This window comes from Myotis myotis, unplaced genomic scaffold, assembly GCF_014108235.1.
Source record: "Myotis myotis isolate mMyoMyo1 unplaced genomic scaffold, mMyoMyo1.p scaffold_m19_p_1, whole genome shotgun sequence".
NCBI lineage: Eukaryota > Metazoa > Chordata > Mammalia > Chiroptera > Vespertilionidae > Myotis > Myotis myotis.
Genome location: NW_023416313.1, coordinates 169087488 through 169106800, shown reverse-complemented (window position 1 = coordinate 169106800; position 19313 = coordinate 169087488). Strand labels below are relative to the sequence as shown.

The window sequence follows — 19313 nt, the reverse complement described above, 5'->3', positions numbered from 1 at the left end:
CAGGAAGAGCCCTCCCGTCCCGTCCGGGCGGGGAGATCTGTGCGGGGAAGCGGGAGGGAGGCGGGCGGGGAGGAGGCTGTGTCGCCGGGAGTTCCGCAGACTCCCAGGAGCCGGGCGTCCGGCCTTGGAATCCCAGCGTGGCCCTCACTCCCTGCGCGTCCTCCACCCTCCACCCAGTCGCGTGTCTTCCCCGAATCTCGGTTTTCCCACCGGGAAAATGGGCACCATACTCCTGCTTCCCCCGCTCGGAGTGCGCAGCCTCGCTACCCGAGGCCTTGCCCGGGGCTCTGCGCCGGGCGCAGCAGGTGCGGGCGGGGTCGGGGGCGCGGAGGGGGCTCCGTGCCCACCCGCGAGGCCGGCGGGAGGGGTCGGCCGCCGCAGCCCAGCTCGCAGCCGCCGGCGTCAGCGCCGGAGGGCGGGGCCGCGCGGGAGACGCGGCTGGAGCTGCGCCCGGGGCTCGGCCTCCTCACTGCTCACCCGCACCCTGGCTCTCCGCTTCCCTCCCCGCCGCGTCCCCGCGCGAAGATGGCCACGGACGGGCTGCACGAGAACGAGACGCTGGCGTCGCTGAAGAGCGAGGCCGAGAGCCTCAAGGGCAAACTGGAGGAGGAGCGGGCCAAGCTGCACGACGTGGAGCGTGAGTGCGGGCCGGGCGGGGGCTGCGCGGGAGGCGGGCGGAGGGAGCGAGGAGGAGGGTGCGGGCGGCCGGGCCCGGAGCGGGATGCGGGCCCCGCGTGTCCCCGCGCCCGGCGAAGGCGGGGAGTGGCCGTGCGCCCCGGGCGCGTGGGAGTGCGGGCCGAGTCGGCGGCCCCTGGAGGCTCCCGGCACCTGGCAGAGCCCCGCCCGCCTCCGGGCCGGGCGCCTGGGGTAGCAGCCCCTGGCCGCCGGCCTCCCCAGGAAGGATCGCGGGACCGGTCACCCTCGTCACCTGCCTGGAAGGTGCAAACTGACCGCACTCGCGCCCTTCCCCGGCGGAGCGGGTGGGGGGTGTAGGCAGCCGTGCGAGCGCGTCAGCCCGCGGGGGCGCGGCCTAGGGTGAACTGTTTTGATTTTTAATTCTTTGACCTCCTCCACCACTGTTGTGTCTTCTCAGTTTTGCTTTTACACGGAACCAGACTCTGATGTAAAAGCTCATGTTTCCCATCTGCCCCGTGCCCTTGGGGGTGGAGAGCCGGATGGGGGAAGGGAAGTGGGGGAGCTTACCGTTGAGTTCATTTGTGGCTGTTTTAAAAGCTTTGGCTGGATGGGGTTTGATTGGCATCCAAGACAATAGCAGCCTTAAACTTACCTTACTGACCACTGCCATCCTTTAGACCGGCTCTGTGATTTTATTTGCGAGAGCAATTAGGAAAAAGGTGGGCTGGGTCAGCTTCTCTTTACCGTGTCATATGGTTGGCCCTCAGCAGAGCTTGGGCTCAGGGCCAACCTTGGGAAAGTGGCCTCTTCTGACTTTTCAGCTCTGAAGGTGGCAGCTCCCCTTTGCTGAGCAAGCCCTCCCCTTGGTGCCCTCAGGCACACCTGCACATGGTGCTCCTGCCATCTGCATTTGGTACCATCCCCTTTAAATTCGGTGGGAAAGAAAGATGGGGTCCATGCTGGGCCCTATAGCACCTGATTCCTTTCTTTGAAAGTTACTTGACAGAAGCAGGTGACCTGAATCTAGAGTGTGCTATGCTTTGGTAGGGGCCTCTTTAAAGAGGAGTTACACGAAGCCCCTATGTCATTTATATGCAGCTACCATGAACCATAAACCCCTAATAAAGTAGTTAAGCAACTTGGTAGTTATTTTCCTTACATAACAAGAACAAGGGTAGGCAGTCACCAGCTTTGGTTCAGCTGCCCAAGGTGCCATCCACGCTCCTGTCTCTCTTCACCACCCTCAGAGCACTGGCATTTGCCCCATGACTATAATATCGCTGCCACAGCTCCAGACATCACCCCTGTATCCAGGACAGAGAGGAGGGGGAATCTGGTTACCAGCCTCTGTTTCTCCTTTTTCAAGTTAGCAAAAGCTTCCCCCGAAATTTTCTTTCTTCCCCACAGATTTTTGCTTGTGCATCATTGGCCAGAACTAGGTCACATGGCTTCTACAAGGGAGGCTGGGAAAGCGAGCACTGAACTGGGCACGTTGCCATCCTCAAACAGCTGGGTTTCCGTTATCAGGGGAGAAGCAAGGCATGGATATTGGAAGGCATGGGGCAGAGTCTTCCCGTTTCTTTTTGCAATTTTGTACACTCTGCAGATGATAGCGATGATGCTGTGAGCGTGGTGTTCCCTGAGGTAGGTCTGATGCCTCCATTTTTCAGATAAGGAAACCGAGTCACACAAAGATGACAGGACTTGCAAAGAAAGACCCCAACTAAAAAGTGGTGGGGTCAGGATCCCAGCGCAGGCAGTCAGAGCTCCAGCCCAGCCTCACTTCAGCTTTTTTGCTGAACCTTTGTGCTCGGTGCAGAGGGGTTCTCCAGAAACTCTCTTACTCTGGTACAGGCTGCCTGCTGGGATATTTTTCAGCCTCTTCTGTGAATTTGTAAATTGCCTTAAGGCAGAGAGATAGTCAAGATTCGGCTTTTCCACAGGGAACCCACCCCATAACAAAGAAACAGAATTTCCAGAGGATGAGGCCCAGAAATCAGGATTTTAAAAGGATTCCCAGGTGATTCTAATGTGCAGCCAAGGTTGAAAACCACTGGTTTAAAGTGAAAAGTATCTCTACTTCCCCACTCCCGGGGCCCCTCTCTAGAGGTAAGTTTCTTGTGAGCTCTGCCACAACGTTAATGCACATACAAGCATCTGTTGATTAAACTAAAGAGCTCATGTTATATACACTGTTCTGCAACTTGCTCCCCTCCCCCAACCCACAATGTTGACTTTTCATACACACACACACACACACAAATTTACTTTGTTTTCCTTTTTAATGTAAATCGCAACTTTCTGAGAGATGGCCTGGCATGGTGAGGAGAGCTGGACTAGGAGCCTGAACCCTGGTGCCTACTCCCCATCCTTCCTTAGAGTAGCTGCATAACCTTAAGGAAATCCCCTAACCCTTCCTGATTCCAGCCTCATAAAGAAAGTAATGGGGTTGGCCCTGGCTGGGTGGCTCAGCTGGTTGGAGTATTGTCCTGTAAACCCAAAGGCTTTGGGTTCGATTACTGGTCAGGGCACATACCTAAGTGTAGGTTCGATCCTTGGTGGGGCCATGTATGGGAGGCAACGGATGTTTCTCTCTGTCTCTCAAATCAATAAACATATCCTTGGGTGAGAATAGGGAGGGAGGGAGGGAGGGAGGAAGGGGATTGTTGGGAGAAGAAAACTTTTAGTGGGTGAAGACAGGAAGGTTTAAGCAGATGGGTCCCTCTAAGAGCTGTGTGATAGGCCCTCCAAAGACATCTGCATTTTAATCCCTGGACCCTGTGAATATGTGACCTTACATGGCAAAAGGAACTTTGCAGACATGAGTAAGTTAAGGATCTTGAGATGAGATTATGTTAGATTATACAGGTGGGCCCACTGTAATCACAAGGGTCCTTAAAAGAGGGGGATCAGAGTCAAAGAAGGAGATGTGATGACAGAAACAAGGTTGGAGTGATGTGGGCCACAAGCCAACGAATGCAGATGGAAAAGGCATGGGGTGGATTCTCCCCTACAGCCTCAGAAGGAATGCAGCCCTGCTGGCCCATTTTAGACTTCTGACCTCCAGAAATGCAACAGAATAAAGTTATGTAGCTTTAAGCCACTATATAGAAATGAGTACAACAGCAATGGGGGAAACTATTACAAGCTGTAACCTCATGACTCTAAAATGCCTTAGACTAGAGCAAGGAAGCACTAACCAATGGTAGAAGGCAAGCAGAAGGGACAAGGAGATACATCCAGGGTCGGAAGCGCTGGAGGAATAACGGGAAAGGCAGGGATAGAGGCATGAGGCCTCAGGCTATGGAGTTTGATATAGGCTGGCTTCCCCCTGACCACCCACATAAGCCACTTCCTGTATATAATGTTGGCTGAGGGTCTGACATGGGGATGAGGGCCCAACAGAATGATGCTGTCTGAAGGTCAAAGGGATGAGAGGTGAAGAAGATTTGAGAGTTTTCTCAAAAAATTAAATATGGAACTGCCTTTTGACCCTGTGATCCCACTTCCAGAAATATATCCTAAGAAACCCGAAATACCAATCAGAAAGAATGTATGCACCCCTATGTTCATAGCAGCACAACTTAACAATAGCTAAGCTCTGGAAACAGCCCAAGTGTCCATCAGTAGATGAGTGGATAAAAAAGCTGTGGTACATTTACAAAAAGGAATACTACACAGCAGTAAAAAAAAAAAAAAAAAAAAAAAAAGGATCTCTTACCCTTTGAGACAGCATGGAGGGACCCAGAGAGTATCATGATAAGTGAAATAAGCCAGTCAGAGAAAGACAAGTATCACATGATCTCACTCATATGTGGAATCTAAGTAACACAATAAACTGATGAACAGAGTGGATCCAGAGACATAGAAGCATGATACAGACTGTTGAATCTCAGAGGGAAGATGGGGGTGGGTGGGTGGGTGATAAGAGATTAACCAAGGAACTTGTATGCATATATGCATAACCCATGGTCACAGACAGTAGTGTGGGGAAGGTCTGGGGCAGGGTATGGGTACAGGCTAGAAGGGGCAAAGGAGAAAGCACAGCTGCTCTGAACAAGCTCCCACAAATTATTTATAGAACATATTCAACTCACTTCCAGTTGTTTTTATTTATTTAATGTATTTTTTATTGATTTCAGAGAGGAAGGGAGAGGGAGAGAGAGACAGAAACATCAATGATAAGAGGAATCATTGATCGGCTGCCATCTGCACGCCTCCTACTGGGGATCAAGCACATAACCCCGGCATGTGCCCTTGTCCTGAATTGAACCTGGGACCTTTCAGTCCACAGGCTGACGCTCTATCCACTGAGCCAAACCGCTAGGGACCAGTTGTTTTTAAAATGTTTTACTATTACATTTGTTTTAACTCTTTAATTCAACAGATGTGAGGTTTGACAGAAACAGGATAGAGTGGTAGGGGATTTGTATGTGGGAAGGAAAATGCGGTGAGTAAAATAATTAGCAGTTGAGATGTGTTCAGGTTCTCACTATGTAAGGAGGGCCCTATTTTGGTTGGTGAATCATCTTTTTTTTTCTTTTTTTTTTTTTTTCTTTTAAGGAGATTAAATAACTGTGGTTGTCCTAATGCTGAATAATGCTGAACTGGGGGAAGCAGTAATAATATCGAGTGACGTTTCAAAGTAAAATACTAAGTTGAATATGGTCACAGCTCTGAGCTGCTTTAGGCTTGTGTACAGGCCTATAAGAATTCAGAAAATTCAGTCTGTTTTAACTCCATTCAGCATGTCTTTGTGAAGACTGTGTCTGTAAGAGACCCACGTGCTGTTTGTGGCAGTAAAGAATGCGGTGTTTTAGCGGAAGTGATGGCATCATCATCGTACACCATGTAGCACTTTATAGTTCAAGTATTTTTGACCATTCGGTATTTCACAAAGACTTTTTAACCTGTTCACATGTGCTTTTTCATTCCAAAGGAACGGGGCAACTAAGCAAAACCTAGATTTTTTGGAGAAGTGGCTGATTCCAGGGCCGGGTTAGGGAAAGAACACGAGCCCACCCAGAGAGGTGCTCAGAGAATGCTGGGGGCGCACACAAGGTCACGAGAGCAGCTCGATGCGGTTCCACCTGAGCAAATCAGGGACTATATTCAACTCACTTCCAGTTGTTTTTACTTATTTATTCAATAAATAATAGTAGTACAGGACTTACAGCCTCTTGAGTACGGTAAGAACCCATGAGCCCACACTAGGATAAATGCATGAATAAACAAGTTGGGGCGGAGGGAAGGCTCCCTCTGCACGAGAAAGCCAGCTTGAAAATGCAGAAGGGATGATGGAGTTAGAAAAATCACGTAGGCCAACTCTCCCCAATCACCAGCTCAGGCAAGAGTCATTCATGGGTGGATGTTAAAACCAGGCATTCAGTTTGAGGAGTAAGGAGATGCATGTAGTCTCAACGTGCATCCCCACAGGGTGCTTTTTCATTACCGGAGGCAAAATGGTAACTGCAGTGGAGAAACCTGGAAGATGCCACCTCAACCAAGCGCTCACAGCAGGTGTGTCCTGGTGGGTCACACGGGCAGGAGCTCAGCTCAGCTGGCGTGTTCCTGCCAGACGTGCATCACCCGGACCTGGTCCCGGGAAGCAGCGGGCAAGCCCAGACTGGGGAACAGAAGGACTGGGCCTGAGAGAAATGTGAAAACTGAATGCAGCCCAGGATCTTGGGGTTTCCGTTGCTCTACAGCAAACATGTCAAGCTCGAAGGCTAACACGGGCCAAATAAACAAGGTTTAGGTTTCGGCGGGCTGCAAAAAAAACCACAAGCTTCAATTTTCATAGAAACGTAGGTTTATTTAGAAAAGTATAGTATAAAATAGAATAAGAGCAATGATAAAATTAATGTTTTCTTACACACCGTTACACTGGCTAAGCCACAGAAATATTCATTGTGGGCCGCAACATGCGGCCTGCGGTCCACAAGCTTGACTTGCCTGCTCTAAAGCGGTGTGGGACGCTAGCGGGCCTCTCGGTGAGGCCTGTGGGTTAGGCGTGGAATTGTTTCAGTGTTCGTTTTCTGACTTTGGTGATTGTGATTACACTGGTTATGTCAGAGCTCCTTCTCTTTAGGAAAACACGCTGACTGACGTGTTTAGAGGAAAGGGAGGGCGGGAAGCAGGAAGGAAGGGTTTCCCTAGGAGGCGGTCAGCCCCTCTCAGCCCGGACTTCCGAAGGAAGCTGGTGGGCACCGCAGCAGCTCCTGGCTGAAGACGCCCCAGCAGAGAGGTTTAAAGGAAGGAGGCTTGGACTTAGCCTCTACCAGAAAGCGAATGGGGCTCCGTGAGCAGGAGGAGCCACAGGATCCCTCGCCTGGGTTTCCCCACCTGCACGATGTGGGGGTGGACGGGACGGCCTCTGCGACCCTTTCTGCTCCGAGGGGACTGGTCTCCCTCTGAGACTCGGCAGTGGCAGCATCTGGATAAGCCCTTCGGAGCTCTCCCTGAGCCCCAGGAGAGAGGCTGTGGCCCGGCCCCTGAAAGTCTGGTTTTTGGAGCTCCTTCCTGGTATAGGCACCTCCCCTAGGTGCTGTGTTCAGACTTCTAGAACATGGCCTTGATCTCTGCCGACACGGAGTTTCCGGTGAACCCAAAGTGGTTTGCTCGGCCCATCGTTCCTGCAGCATGTGGGTGGGTCGCCTGCTGTGTCCCAGGCCCGCACGAGGCACAGGGGTCAGTTAGGAGTCGCAGGGCCTGCCACAGAGCAGCGTGAGCACACACCACGGCACCTGCCCGGGTCGTTTTTGTAAAGTCACTTTTCCTTGTGACGAGAAAGTGGTAGATAAAAGAACCAGAAGCCGCAGCTTCCCTCCCCGTGAGTCGTATGAACTTGTATTAGCCAAGTGACCCCTGTGCGCCTCAGTCTCCTCACCTGTGACATGGGGATAGCAATCGCACCCTGCTGCCACCTGCCCCGCCTGCAGAGCTGTGGCCCTTCGACTGCAGAGTTCCGTGCAGTGCCTTACAGACCCAGGTGGTCTTGTCCTTAGTCCCTCAACGTGCACGTGTGGCAGTGGCTTGAAAAACACACAGAGAGAGAGAACAACACTGTTGTCTCTGCCCTCTTCTAAGCCTAAAGGAGAGAGCAGGCGAGGGCATGGCAGAGTCCAGGAGAGTCCAGCCGGGGCCGAGCGAAAGCCCGGTGTCTTCCCTGAGCCGGCGTCTGGCTCAGAGCCTGGCCTCGGCAGCAGGCTGACTGTGGCCTTGTCCTCCTAGTGCATCAGGTGGCGGAGCGGGTGGAGGCGCTGGGGCAGTTTGTCATGAAGACCAGGAGGACCCTCAAAGGCCACGGGAACAAAGTGCTCTGCATGGACTGGTGCAAAGACAAGCGGAGGATCGTGAGCTCCTCGCAGGTACGTGGCGCCCGTTGTGTGCTGGTGAGCGGCTTTCTGATTTCATGGCGGAGGGGGAGAGCGGTCCTTCTCAACATCCTTTCTGGGCTCTCCGCCTCTGCGTGTTGGCCAGAGGACGCGAGTGTGGCCTGTGGCATGGCTGAGAGTTCTTTTATGCGGAGCCGCGCTAATTTGGGGAGATTTGGAATTGGTCCTGCCGAAACGTTGCAAACTCTGTTTGACTCTCCACTTAAAACTGTTTCTTCCTGAGCATACCTCACCGTCTTATTTGTGAGGGAAACCAACTGTAAAACAGTGGGTTTTCCCAGATTGAGGGCCGCGTGGTTGAGGGGCCACCATGGCTTGTTGAGCAATTTTATGCCTTAAAGAACACATTTAAGGTATATAGTTTGTAAAGACTATTTAAAAACAGTTCTCCGGAAGGCAGGGGGGAGGGGGAGAGGCTGGGATAAGAGATCAACCAAAGGACTTGTATGCATGCATATGAGCATAACCAGTGGACACAGACACTGGGGCAGTGGAGCTTGTCCTGGGGGGTGGGAACGGCTGGCGGGGGGGGGAAGGGGTCCAATTGGGGAAAAGGGAGACATATGGAATACTTTAAACAATAAAAATAAAAAAATAAAAACAGTTCTCCAGGATAAGGGCTCTGAGAACCCACCCCTATCTGGTGATGAGGATGAAAAAAAAAAAAGATATATATATTTTGTGAAGCCTAATTTTTCATTCATTTTGTATAGCTGACATAGTTTATTTTGCGTCTTATATTAGTTATCTATTGCCGCATGACAGATTACCCCAAAAGTTAGCAAGTGCAAACAACAAGTGTTTATTCTCTCGCGTGGCTTTCTTTTTTTTTTTTTTTAATTAAATCTTTATTGTTCAGATTATTACATTTGTTCCTCTTTTTTTTCCCCCCATAACTCCCCTCCTCCCAGTTCCCGCCCCACCCTCCACCCTCACTCCCCACCCACTGTCCTCATCCATAGGTGCACGATTTTTGTCCAGTCTCTTCCCGCATCTCCCACACCCCTTTCCCCCCCAGGAATAGTCAGTCCATTCCCTTTCTATGTCCCTGATTCTATTATAATCAACAGTTCATTCTGTTCATCAGATTATTTATTCACTTGATTCTTAGATTCACTTGTTGATAGATGCATATTTGTTGTTCATAATTTGTATCTTTACCTTTTTCTTCTTCTTCCTCTTCTTAAAGGATACCTTTCAGCATTTCATATAATCCGGGTTTGGTGGTGATGAACTCCTTTAGCTTTTCCTTATCTGTGAAGCTCTTTATCTGACCTTCAATTCTGAATGATAGCTTTGCTGGATAAAGTAATCTTGGTTTTAGGTTCTTGGTATTCATCACTTTGAATATTTCTTGCCACTCCCTTCTGGCCTGCAAAGTTTCTGTTGAGAAATCAGCTGACAGTCGTATGGGTATTCCCTTGTAGGTAACTGAGTTTCTTTCTCTTGCTGTTTTTAAGATTCTCTCTTTATCTTTTGCTCTTGGCATTTTAATTATGGTGTGTCTTGGTGTGGTCCTCTTTGGATTCCTTTTGTTTGGGGTTCTCCACGCTTCTTGGACCTGTAAGTCCATTTCTTTCACCAGGTGGGGGAAGTTTTCTGTCATTATTTCTTCAAATAGGTTTTCAATATCTTGCTCTCTCTCATCTTCTGGCACCCCTATAATTCTGATGTTGGTACGCTTGAAGCTGTCCCAGAGGCTCCTTACACTATCCTCGCATTTTTGGATTCTTTTTTCATTTTGCTTTTCCGGTTGGGTGTTTTTTGCTTCCTCGCATTTCAAATCATTGACTTGATTCTTGCGCTCCTCTGGTCTGCTGTCGGGAGTCTGTATAATATTCGTTATTTCAGTCCGTGTATGCTTAATTTCTAGTTGGTTCCCCAATATAAGATCGAGGGTCTCATTAGTTTTCTTGTAGATCTCATTAAGTTTATCGGCGGCTTCTAAACAGTTCTTGAGAGACCTTAAAAGTGTGGTTCTGAACTCTATATCTTCCATTGACAATTTTGTCCTGTTTCTTTGTCTCCGAATTTTGTTATGCTTCCTTGGTGCACCCCCTAGTGGTCTTTGTTCGAAGTCTTATAGTTAAATCTTGATTGTTGTAGCTAATTCCAGGGAGGGTTTGACCTCCAGGCCAAGTGGCTATGAGAATCAGCTGTGTCAGCAGTGAGAGAACTTCTGTCCTCTAGGGAGGTGCTAATCTAGCCTTTGCCTGAGGCTATCCGGCAAATGCCTGTGTGCAGGGCTTGGGCGGGGTGGGTCGAACGGGATCAACAGGGTGGGCCGGAGAGAGCAGTTATGGCGGCTCTCAGTCCTGTCCCCAGGGGCTCTGCCTCTCTGAGTCCCAGCACCCGCTGCAAAGCTCAGAGAGAAAGCTGCACTCGCTCTGACCGAAGCCAGACAGTCCCGCTGCTCCCGTTTGGGTCTGGGTCCCTTAAGACTCGCCCGGATCTGGAGCTCAGAGTCTGCGACTCCCTCCCGATTGAGAACGCCAACCGCGCCCTCCGCCGCCAGCCCGCTCCGCGCACTCCGCACCTCAGAATTTGACTTCAGCACTGCGCCTCCTCCGAGTGTCCGTATGTGTTTCTCTTTCCTCCTAGTTGTAGGACTTCCACTCAGCCGGCGTTCCTGTGGTTCTGGGTGATGTCCCTTCCGTTTTTTGGTTTCACTTTTGAAGTAGTTGTTCAAAGCAGCAAACTCCAGCGTTAACCTATGCCGCCATCTTGGTTCTCTGAACTCATCTCGCGTGGCTTTCTGAGAGTCAGGAACCTGGGCAGCTTGGCTGGGTGGCGGCTCGGGTCTCCCAGGAGCGTGCGGGCTGGACGCTGGTGGGCTGCAGGCGGCGAGGAGGCCGAGGCTCACTCTGAGGTGGCTCACTCACGTGGCTGGGCTGGAGGTCTTAGTTCCGCTCCCTGGGGACCTGCCTCAAGGCTGCTCAGGACATGGGGGCTGGGCGCTTCCGGAGCACATGATCCAAGAGAGGGAGAGGGAAGCAGAAGCCATGCCTCCACGCCCAGGGCCTCTCTGACCTGGCCTCACACAGACCAACCTGATATAATGAGGGACAGGCCCATCGAGCTGCGTGAGACCAGCATGACTGGGGATTCTTGGAGCCTGGCAGCCACTGCTTAATACTTTTTAGGTTTATTGTGATGTTACATCCATTGAACATACAACTGTAAACTGAAGTCACATATTTTCATAGCCAGTTTGGGCTTCCTTTCACCCTTGCCTTTATCCCAGCTTTTTTAAAGGACAACTTGTTGTTGTTTTTAATAACCCTTTTAAGTATAAACACTGTATATATCCTATATGATCCTCAGCTCCAACATCCACATCAGGGTTGTTTTGACAGGACCCGTGTCATTAATCTCCTGTATTAGCTACCAGTCTGGTATGACACATAGCGCTTGCTTTTTTTATGTCCATTAGCGCTCGTACTTCACCACATGTAAGAAGCACCGGAAAAGAGAACACAGAAAGGGTTTTGCTGCCACCACCCTGTCACAACCATTGTTTTTATTTTAGAGCAGTTCTTTCTGGACATTGTTTTTTCAAATGCTCACTTGTGGTTATTGAGATGTACATGTTGCCACCCAGCCTTTTAGACTGTTTTAGCCTTGAAAGGATAATATATGTTGGATTTTTTGTCAGGCATGTACACTCTGATTAGAGAGGGAGGCAGGGGCGGAGGGCTGACAGGCTCCATCCACCCGTGTCTGCTGCAGAGAGAGTGGCTGGGATGTGGCAAGGAGCTGGGGCAGCAGGAAGGCTCTGGAACAGACCTGGAGTGACTCAGAGCCGCCCTTCTCCCTTAAAAGGCAGGAGATGAGTCAGCCTGACCGTGTGGGTCAGGGCTGGGGTGGAGGTATCATCTCGGCAGGCCCTGTTGTATAAGCTGCTCACGGAGGGCCCACATTTCATCCTATCAGGCTGATTTTAGCCTTGTGGGCGCCTTTTTCTCTCCAGAGCGCTCAGCGGGTGGGCAGCGAGGACAGGCGGGCCTACAGTGCAGTGGAGGAAGCCACTGAGTGAATGCTTCGCGGGGGGGGGGGGGCTGCACTGAGTCACACCCCAGCCCAGCAAGCAGGGGCTCCAGGCCCGAGCTCCAGCTCTGTCCTCTGCACTGTTACCTAACCCTCCCCACACATCGTGCTTGGAGTGCCGCCAGAGAAGTTAGACCAGGAGACCAGTGTACTTAGGGATCTCGAAAGGCCCAACACTGTCGACCTTGACCTTGTTTCGGGCCCCTCAGCCACACTCAGCATGAGCATGGAAGTCGTGCAAGGCGAGCAGCCGTGTCGCTTTAGATGATCGGACCCTGCTTGTGCCCCTAAGTGGCATTACCGCCCCTCCCATCGTCTCATTCGCCAGATTTGGCTCAAAATGGCTTGAGTGATTAAAAACATCAAGCCTGCTATGGAGACTGCAGATTCACCATCTCCGAGGATGCCCGGGGGACCCAGGCACTGAAGGAAGTCAGCTCAGCCACCCTCTGCCACTGCCGCCCAGAGCCACCACGCCTGGTGTGCTCAGGTAACTGTGTTGTAGGGACCAGAGCCCCTGGACTTCTCTCTGGGGGTTTGTATGACAAACAGATGGCATCGTGGTCACTCCCCACATGCCCATGCTGTGTGGGCTGCAGCATGGTTGCAGAGGAGGTGGACTTGTTGACAACTCCTGAACAGTTTTCTCTTTTCCCTCCAGGACGGGAAGGTGATCGTGTGGGATTCCTTCACGACTAACAAGGTAAGGTGTCCCCGGCGCACTGGGGCGCCCCTGAACCCCAGCCTCATTGAAAGGTGCTCTGGTCCAGCCCCCCAGCCCTGACCCCGTTTCCTGCTTCTCGGGGAGCCTGTCTTTGGATGAAAACCCCACAGGGCCCATCTGTGTTAAGACAGCTCAGCAGCCCACGGTAGCGTTTATTCCTCCCTCGAGCTGACACCCCTTGCCCACAGAGGAGCCTGCAGAACCCCACAGAATAAGCTCACACTGGAACAGGAAGGGGCGAGGCCTGACACCCTGGTCCCACGCACACAGGCAGCTGTATGTATTCTTCCTCTGAGTGACGATAAGAGGTACCCAGCTCCCTCTCCCCTCTGTCTTTGGCCAGACTCCATGGCACTGTGGAATGAGCAAACGGTGGGTGAAGCCCTGGCTGCCGTGGAGTCACGTGCTCTGTCCAGGACGCAGTGGAGAATGAGCCCCCTGCAGCTCTGGCCTGAGCGTGCACAGCTGCAAAGTAGACCTAAATTCAGACTCTGTCCTAAAGAGAAAGACTGGAACCTCTGTAGGTGTGCTTGCATGCCTGCATCGCGTTGCCATTTACAATAAGGAGCATTGTGTATTGAGTATGGACTCCAACATTTACTTAGAAGAAAACCTTCCTTTTCACGATATTAAAAAGGAGACGCATTGTGACAAATTTGAGCGATGCCCATATTCTGCATTATTGAATGTGGTTAGTAAATGCCTTGTAGGCAGCTGTTACCTGACCAGATCAAGTGAGGCCCCAGAACCGCCTGCAGAGCAAGTCCCTAGTGTTTGGGCCCCTGGGGAATGATAAACAGTTTGCAAAGGGCAGTGTACCTCCCCTGCCTCCACGGAGGACCCCGCCTCTCCCAGCATGCCCAAGCAGCGCGTGCATGGGGTTGTGTTGTGTCTGTTTACGCCTGAGCGTGGCATAGCGCACACACTACCTGGTTTCTGGGAGCTGTAGAGTCACCACTTGTGGCTTCTGGCAGGGAACCTAGCCATCACTTGTGGGGAAAGGGGCCTAGATGCCCTGTGCTGAGAGAGCGGCCACCTCGCCTCACTCACTGGCGGGCAGTAGGTGGTTCCCAGCCTCAGAGGCTGCAGGACTGTGAGTGACACCAGAATTTTGACGGGAGGTTTCGGGCCTATGTTTCCCCATAAAAACACAGAAGAACAAGTGGGGTATAACATTAAGAAAAAAGTAAAACCTTAAGGATTTTTTTTTTTTTGCAAGTCGGGATTTTAACTTTTAGAATATATGATATAACGGCCTGGGCAGCATGGTCAGTGGTTGAACATCCATCTATGAACCAGGAGGTCACGGTTCAATTCCCAGTCAGGGCACATGCCTGGGTTGTGGGTTCGATCTCCAGTGTGGGGCATGCAGGAGGCAGCTAATCAATGATTCTCTCTCATCATTGATGTTTCTATCCTTCTCTCCTCTCCCTTCCTCTCTGAAATCAATAAAAATATATATATTTTAAAAATAGAATATATGGCGTAATGTTTGATTGATTATAAGGGGCTGAGTCTCCCTGTCAGTCATAGCTAATTGTTACCCTACTCCACTGCCCTTGGAAACTATAACATAGTTCAGTAAGATCGCCAGTGACTTTTTAAAAATTAAATGTCGAGATGTGTGTGTGCGTGTGTGTGTGTGTGTGTGTGTGTGTGAAGCCACACTTATTATATGAACGGTTCACACTGTGTTTCAGGAGCATGCGGTCACCATGCCCTGCACGTGGGTGATGGCGTGTGCGTACGCCCCGTCGGGCTGTGCCATTGCGTGTGGGTAAGTAGGTCCCACAGCAGCTTTTCAGCTGTCCTGTGAGCCATAGAACACTGTTGTATGGGCAGAAATACACAAACAAGAACTTGTAATTTTTATTGTTTGCTTGTTAAGCAATGTGTTAAATTGCTCCCTGAACTTTATAAAAAAAATAAAAAGCACAAAAACCTCTTTCATAATTATTTTCATTACTGAGTGACAGTGGTATAAGTTTTAGACCTATGCCCCTCACTCAGATGCAAACATCTTGGAATGCATGTTGGTAACATGTATCAGAAACCTGGAAAAATGTAGAACCTTTGATCTAGAGATTTTACATCTAAGAACTTACTTGAAAGCAATGACTCAAAATATAGAAAAGAACATATGAATAATAACATTTATTGTAGAATTATGTAAAATAAAGCCAAAGACAAAAAAAGAGAAACAATATGTCCATCAAAGGCAATTATTAAATAATTGTGGTACCTGAATTAAATGGAATATTAACAGCCATTAAAAGGAAAATGCTTGATCACAGTAATGAAAAGAGCATCTAGGTTACCAGGAAGATTGTACCTTATTCTCTGTTCTCCTGAAGATCAGTTTAACAGGGTTTAGCAGCGAGCACTGCAGCCTCGTGGTTCCCTGTCCCCGTGTTAAACAGTTGTGGGCCATTGAAAATATTTCCACAGTAGAGTCTCAGCCCTGTTTAGAAAAGAGGCATTAGTATAAAAGCTGTGGTGAACTAGACCAGCGATTTTCATCTCATGACACACGTAAGCTAACTGCTAGAATTCTGCAGCACACCAAAAAAATAGATTTTTTGCTGCTCTGCCTTAAAAAACAGGTATAATTTTGATTCATTCACACCAGACAGCTATTGTTGAGTTGGCTGTTGTCATCTTTTAATTTGACAGTCTAAGGGAAAGAGATCAGTGCTCCTGACTAAATAGCCAGGTACTGCATGTTTTACACATTTTTGTGGCTCACCCGTTGAAAACCTCTGACCTAGACTGAAAACACAGTACTAGTTCTTTCTGGATGATGGGACTATGGGTGTTTTTCTCTTCTTTATAATTTTCTGTATTTTCGGTTTTTAAAAGTAAGCACATAATATTTTTATAATCAGGAGGAAAGGGTTTTATTTAAAATATGAAAACCCTGGGCCTCCAAGCAAAATTTCTGGAGTCTTCTCCAGCCAGAGTCACACCAGCCATCATCCCCAGTGTTCCCTCTTTGGGCAACTACTTTGGGGGCACCTTCCCACTCTCTTTCTCTGCTGTTTGAGACCCGGTGTGCCTTTGGAACCCATGTTCACATACAAGTATTTCATATTTTTGAATAACTCAAAAGTAGATTGTGTCTTCATTTTATAACTGGAAGACAATACATAAAATTCAACCCCATCTACTTCCTGAAAGGATCTGAGGTGACCCCAATAAAAACCATGGGTATATATATATATATATATATATATATATATATATTCACAGGAATATATATATACCACATATGCAAGAACAGTTATTTTATATATACACCACAGATATTTTATATATACACACCACACAATTATAAGGTAGGTACAGAGGCGTTCAACCAACTGTACAGTTAGAAGGCAGAGCCCCAAGACTCCCCTCTCTTGAGATTCCAGCTGCAAATTGAAGGGTCCCCACCACGACCCTCCGGCTCAGTAATTGACGAGGATGACTCACAGAACTCAGGAAAGTGCTGTGCTCAGGCTCACGGTTTTATCACAGTGAAAGGATACAGTGAGAACCGGCCGAAGGAAGAGAAACAGGGCAGAGTCAGGAGGGGTCTGAACACGAAACCTCCACTTGTGCCTCCCTGTGGAGTCACGGCCAGCGTTACCTCCTCCCAGCTACAGCTGTGACCATATGCCAACTGGGGACTCGCCTGAGCCTTTGGTGACCAGAGATTTTATATTCACTCTCCAGTCTCCTGGTTTCTTCAGGGAGCAGGTGTCCCAAAGCCCCCATCACAGATCACACCACTAGGCTGTCAGGTGCCTGGAGCCCCAAGCCAACAGACACCCCCATTAGAGATCACCTCTGTGGCCAGGGCACAGGCCACCCCTCGCATTCGGTACAGCCAGTTCTTCACTACCCAGTATAGAAATAAATACTCCACATTTTTAAACTCCTGGATAATACGTTTCTAACTGGGCATTGATTTTAGTAAATGCATAGAGTTCGGTGGGTTACGTAAGTGCTTAGTATTTGATGTTGAGATAGCAACTGTCTGGTTCTAAATTACAACAAGAATATATGGGCTAGGTCACAGCGAATATAACACCACAGTGAACAGTGTCTTCAGTGGCAGTTTAGAAATGACGCTGTGCCTCTTTCCTATTTTAACCCTCACTCCGTGGAGCCCAGCGGGAGATTCCCGTAGGGCAGGGCAGCCGGCAGGGGAGAGAACACGCTTCCAAGACCCACCCAGGTGGCTTTCTGGTGACACCCTGAGAGTCCAGATGGAGGAAGGGCTAGTGCCTCAGTCCCAGTATAGATGTATAATTATGTAAGCATGTAAGTGTTTTGTTTTTTCTTGAGAGCCATATTCCCCAAGAAGCATTCATTCAGCTATTGTACACTGAGTGACTGGACTGGGTGTCCTAGAGGAATTCAAAGTTGAATAAAATGTAGTGCCTGCCTCCAAGCAAGTAGGATATAAAACTAATGCTAGTGACCACTTACTGGGCATCTATCCTGTGTCGGTGACTATTCTGAATTCTGTGCAGTCTTCACAACAGCCCCTTGTGATACGTGGGTGGGGTATACTCGTTTTATAGTTGAGGAAACTGAGGCTCTGAGAACCTAAAAAAAAAAAAGCAAAACCAAGATTGCAAAATGAGTTAGCTACTAAAGCAGAGGTTCAACACCAGATGCGTCACACTGCAAACTTCTCTGCCTCGCATGCGTTGCAGGCAATCCTGAGCAATGCACAGCCCAGCAGAGCTACAAAGCTTGCAGCGTCAGCGTGGCTCGCCTCCAGGGTCGAGGAGCCCTGGTCCCCAGCAGGCTGGTTCTGGCCACAGCCAAGTGCAAGTCATTCTCACCCACATGACAGTGTGACAAGTCCAGAATGTGTGACATTCTATACGACAAGTAGCCTAAGGTCTGTGGTTGTGAACACCAAAAAATAGAGGGCCTGTTCTAGATTAAATGATCTTAAAAAGATATAAAAACCTAATGCACTGTGTGACCCTTGATTGGGCCCTTGCAAATTCAAGTATTTAGATGTAACATGTCATGTCTGCAATTTGCATTCAGATGGTTCAGAATTTGTTCCCGCAAAATGTTAAGTTAGGAGTTTAGGTGAAGGGATTGAGTGTTCATTGTACTATTTTTTTTTTCAGTTTTACAGTGCATTTGTAAATCTCCAAAGTGAAAGTTGGGGGAAAGGTTACAGTGTGTGATACTGCTCTCAAGGGAAAATTTTTATTGAAAAGCCTGTGTGAATGAGAAAGTATACACACACTCTATTGCCCTCCATCAACATTTGACACTTCTTTCTTCCCATGCCAGGGGTTTGGATAATAAGTGTTCTGTGTATCCACTGACCTTTGACAAAAATGAAAGCATGGCTGCCAAAAAGAAGTCTGTGGCTATGCACACCAACTACCTGTCGGCCTGCAGCTTCACCAACTCTGACATGCAGGTAAGTGAGGGCCCGGTGAAGGGCCAGCCTGCGGGAGGGCAGGGGAGGAGCCCCAGGGGAGAACGGAGGCTTTTTCAGGGTTCCTCTTAGCAGGAGGGGTGCTCCAGAGGAAGCTCCTGTTCCTCATTGGTTATTATTGTTTTAAATAAAAGCAGAAATGAGGAAAGCCAGGGCTATTGGCTGTTGGTAGAGGAGATAAACTACATGCCGTACTGAACATCCTTCTCTGATTGCCTTGTTGGGGTGGATCAGGGAGCCTGGGGTGGGAAGTCCACCTCCTGGTCTGAGAGGTGGTTCCAAGGCACGAATGTGTGTGCAACTTCCCTGAGCGGCCGAGCTTCAGAGTGTGCGCTTCACACGCTTCGCTGAATCTGCTTCACACTCCTGTTTGAACAGATGCAAAAGACGAAGCGTTAGGTAGTAGATCTGTGCTCTACTCTGGGTAAACCCAAAGAAAAAATACTAAACACGTAGACCACATTTTCTTAACAAGTTGTAAAAGTATAACGTAGTTTATTTCTCCACATCTATTCAGCAGACCTTTCCAGGTGTCCACCACCCATGTTGCCAGGCGCTACCTGGCTCTGGGCCACAGGGACACTCAGTCTCTGCCCTCAGGGACCTTCACGGAAACCAGTCAGGACTGAACAGCGGGGAAGGCTGGGAGCTCAGGGTGGGAGGGGTGGTCACAGGCCACACGGAGTTGCCTGGACCAGCCTTGGAGGGTGAGCGTGTTGCCAGTGAGGTGTGAGGGGAGCCCAGTGGGAGGCAGGCAGCCTGAGAAGTGGGCAGGGACACAGCCCAAGGCTGGGTCATATTTGGACTTGTTTTAAGCAGGAGAGTTTGAGTCAGATAAAGCCTTCCATGGCCCACTCTGGCCTCAGCTGACTCAGTCAGGGAGACCAGGTGACTGGGTCATGGTTTAATTGCTGACAAGAGGGGTGTCAGGCTTGAAGTGTAGTATTTACACCTGGTGATTGGGACCAGGAGCCTTGCAGACCTGTACAGTAGGGGGAGCTGTGGGCCCAGCTGGCTGCAGCAGCCACAACCTGATAGATGCCTTTGAGCCTGA

At 49.6% G+C, this 19313-nt stretch overlaps 1 protein-coding gene across 1 annotated transcript in view; it reads left to right on the top strand.

Annotated features, from left to right (window-relative positions):
* Window positions 1-405: 405 nt before the first annotated feature.
* GNB5 (G protein subunit beta 5) overlaps window positions 406-19313 on the top strand; it is a 36446-nt gene continuing 17538 nt past the window's right edge. The window contains exons 1-5 of the mRNA XM_036301762.1: window positions 406-637; window positions 7870-8006; window positions 12742-12783; window positions 14505-14581; window positions 18109-18241. Of these exons, the coding sequence (XP_036157655.1) occupies window positions 526-637; window positions 7870-8006; window positions 12742-12783; window positions 14505-14581; window positions 18109-18241 (501 nt within the window). The 5' untranslated portion in view covers window positions 406-525. The remainder of the gene's footprint in view (window positions 638-7869; window positions 8007-12741; window positions 12784-14504; window positions 14582-18108; window positions 18242-19313) is intronic.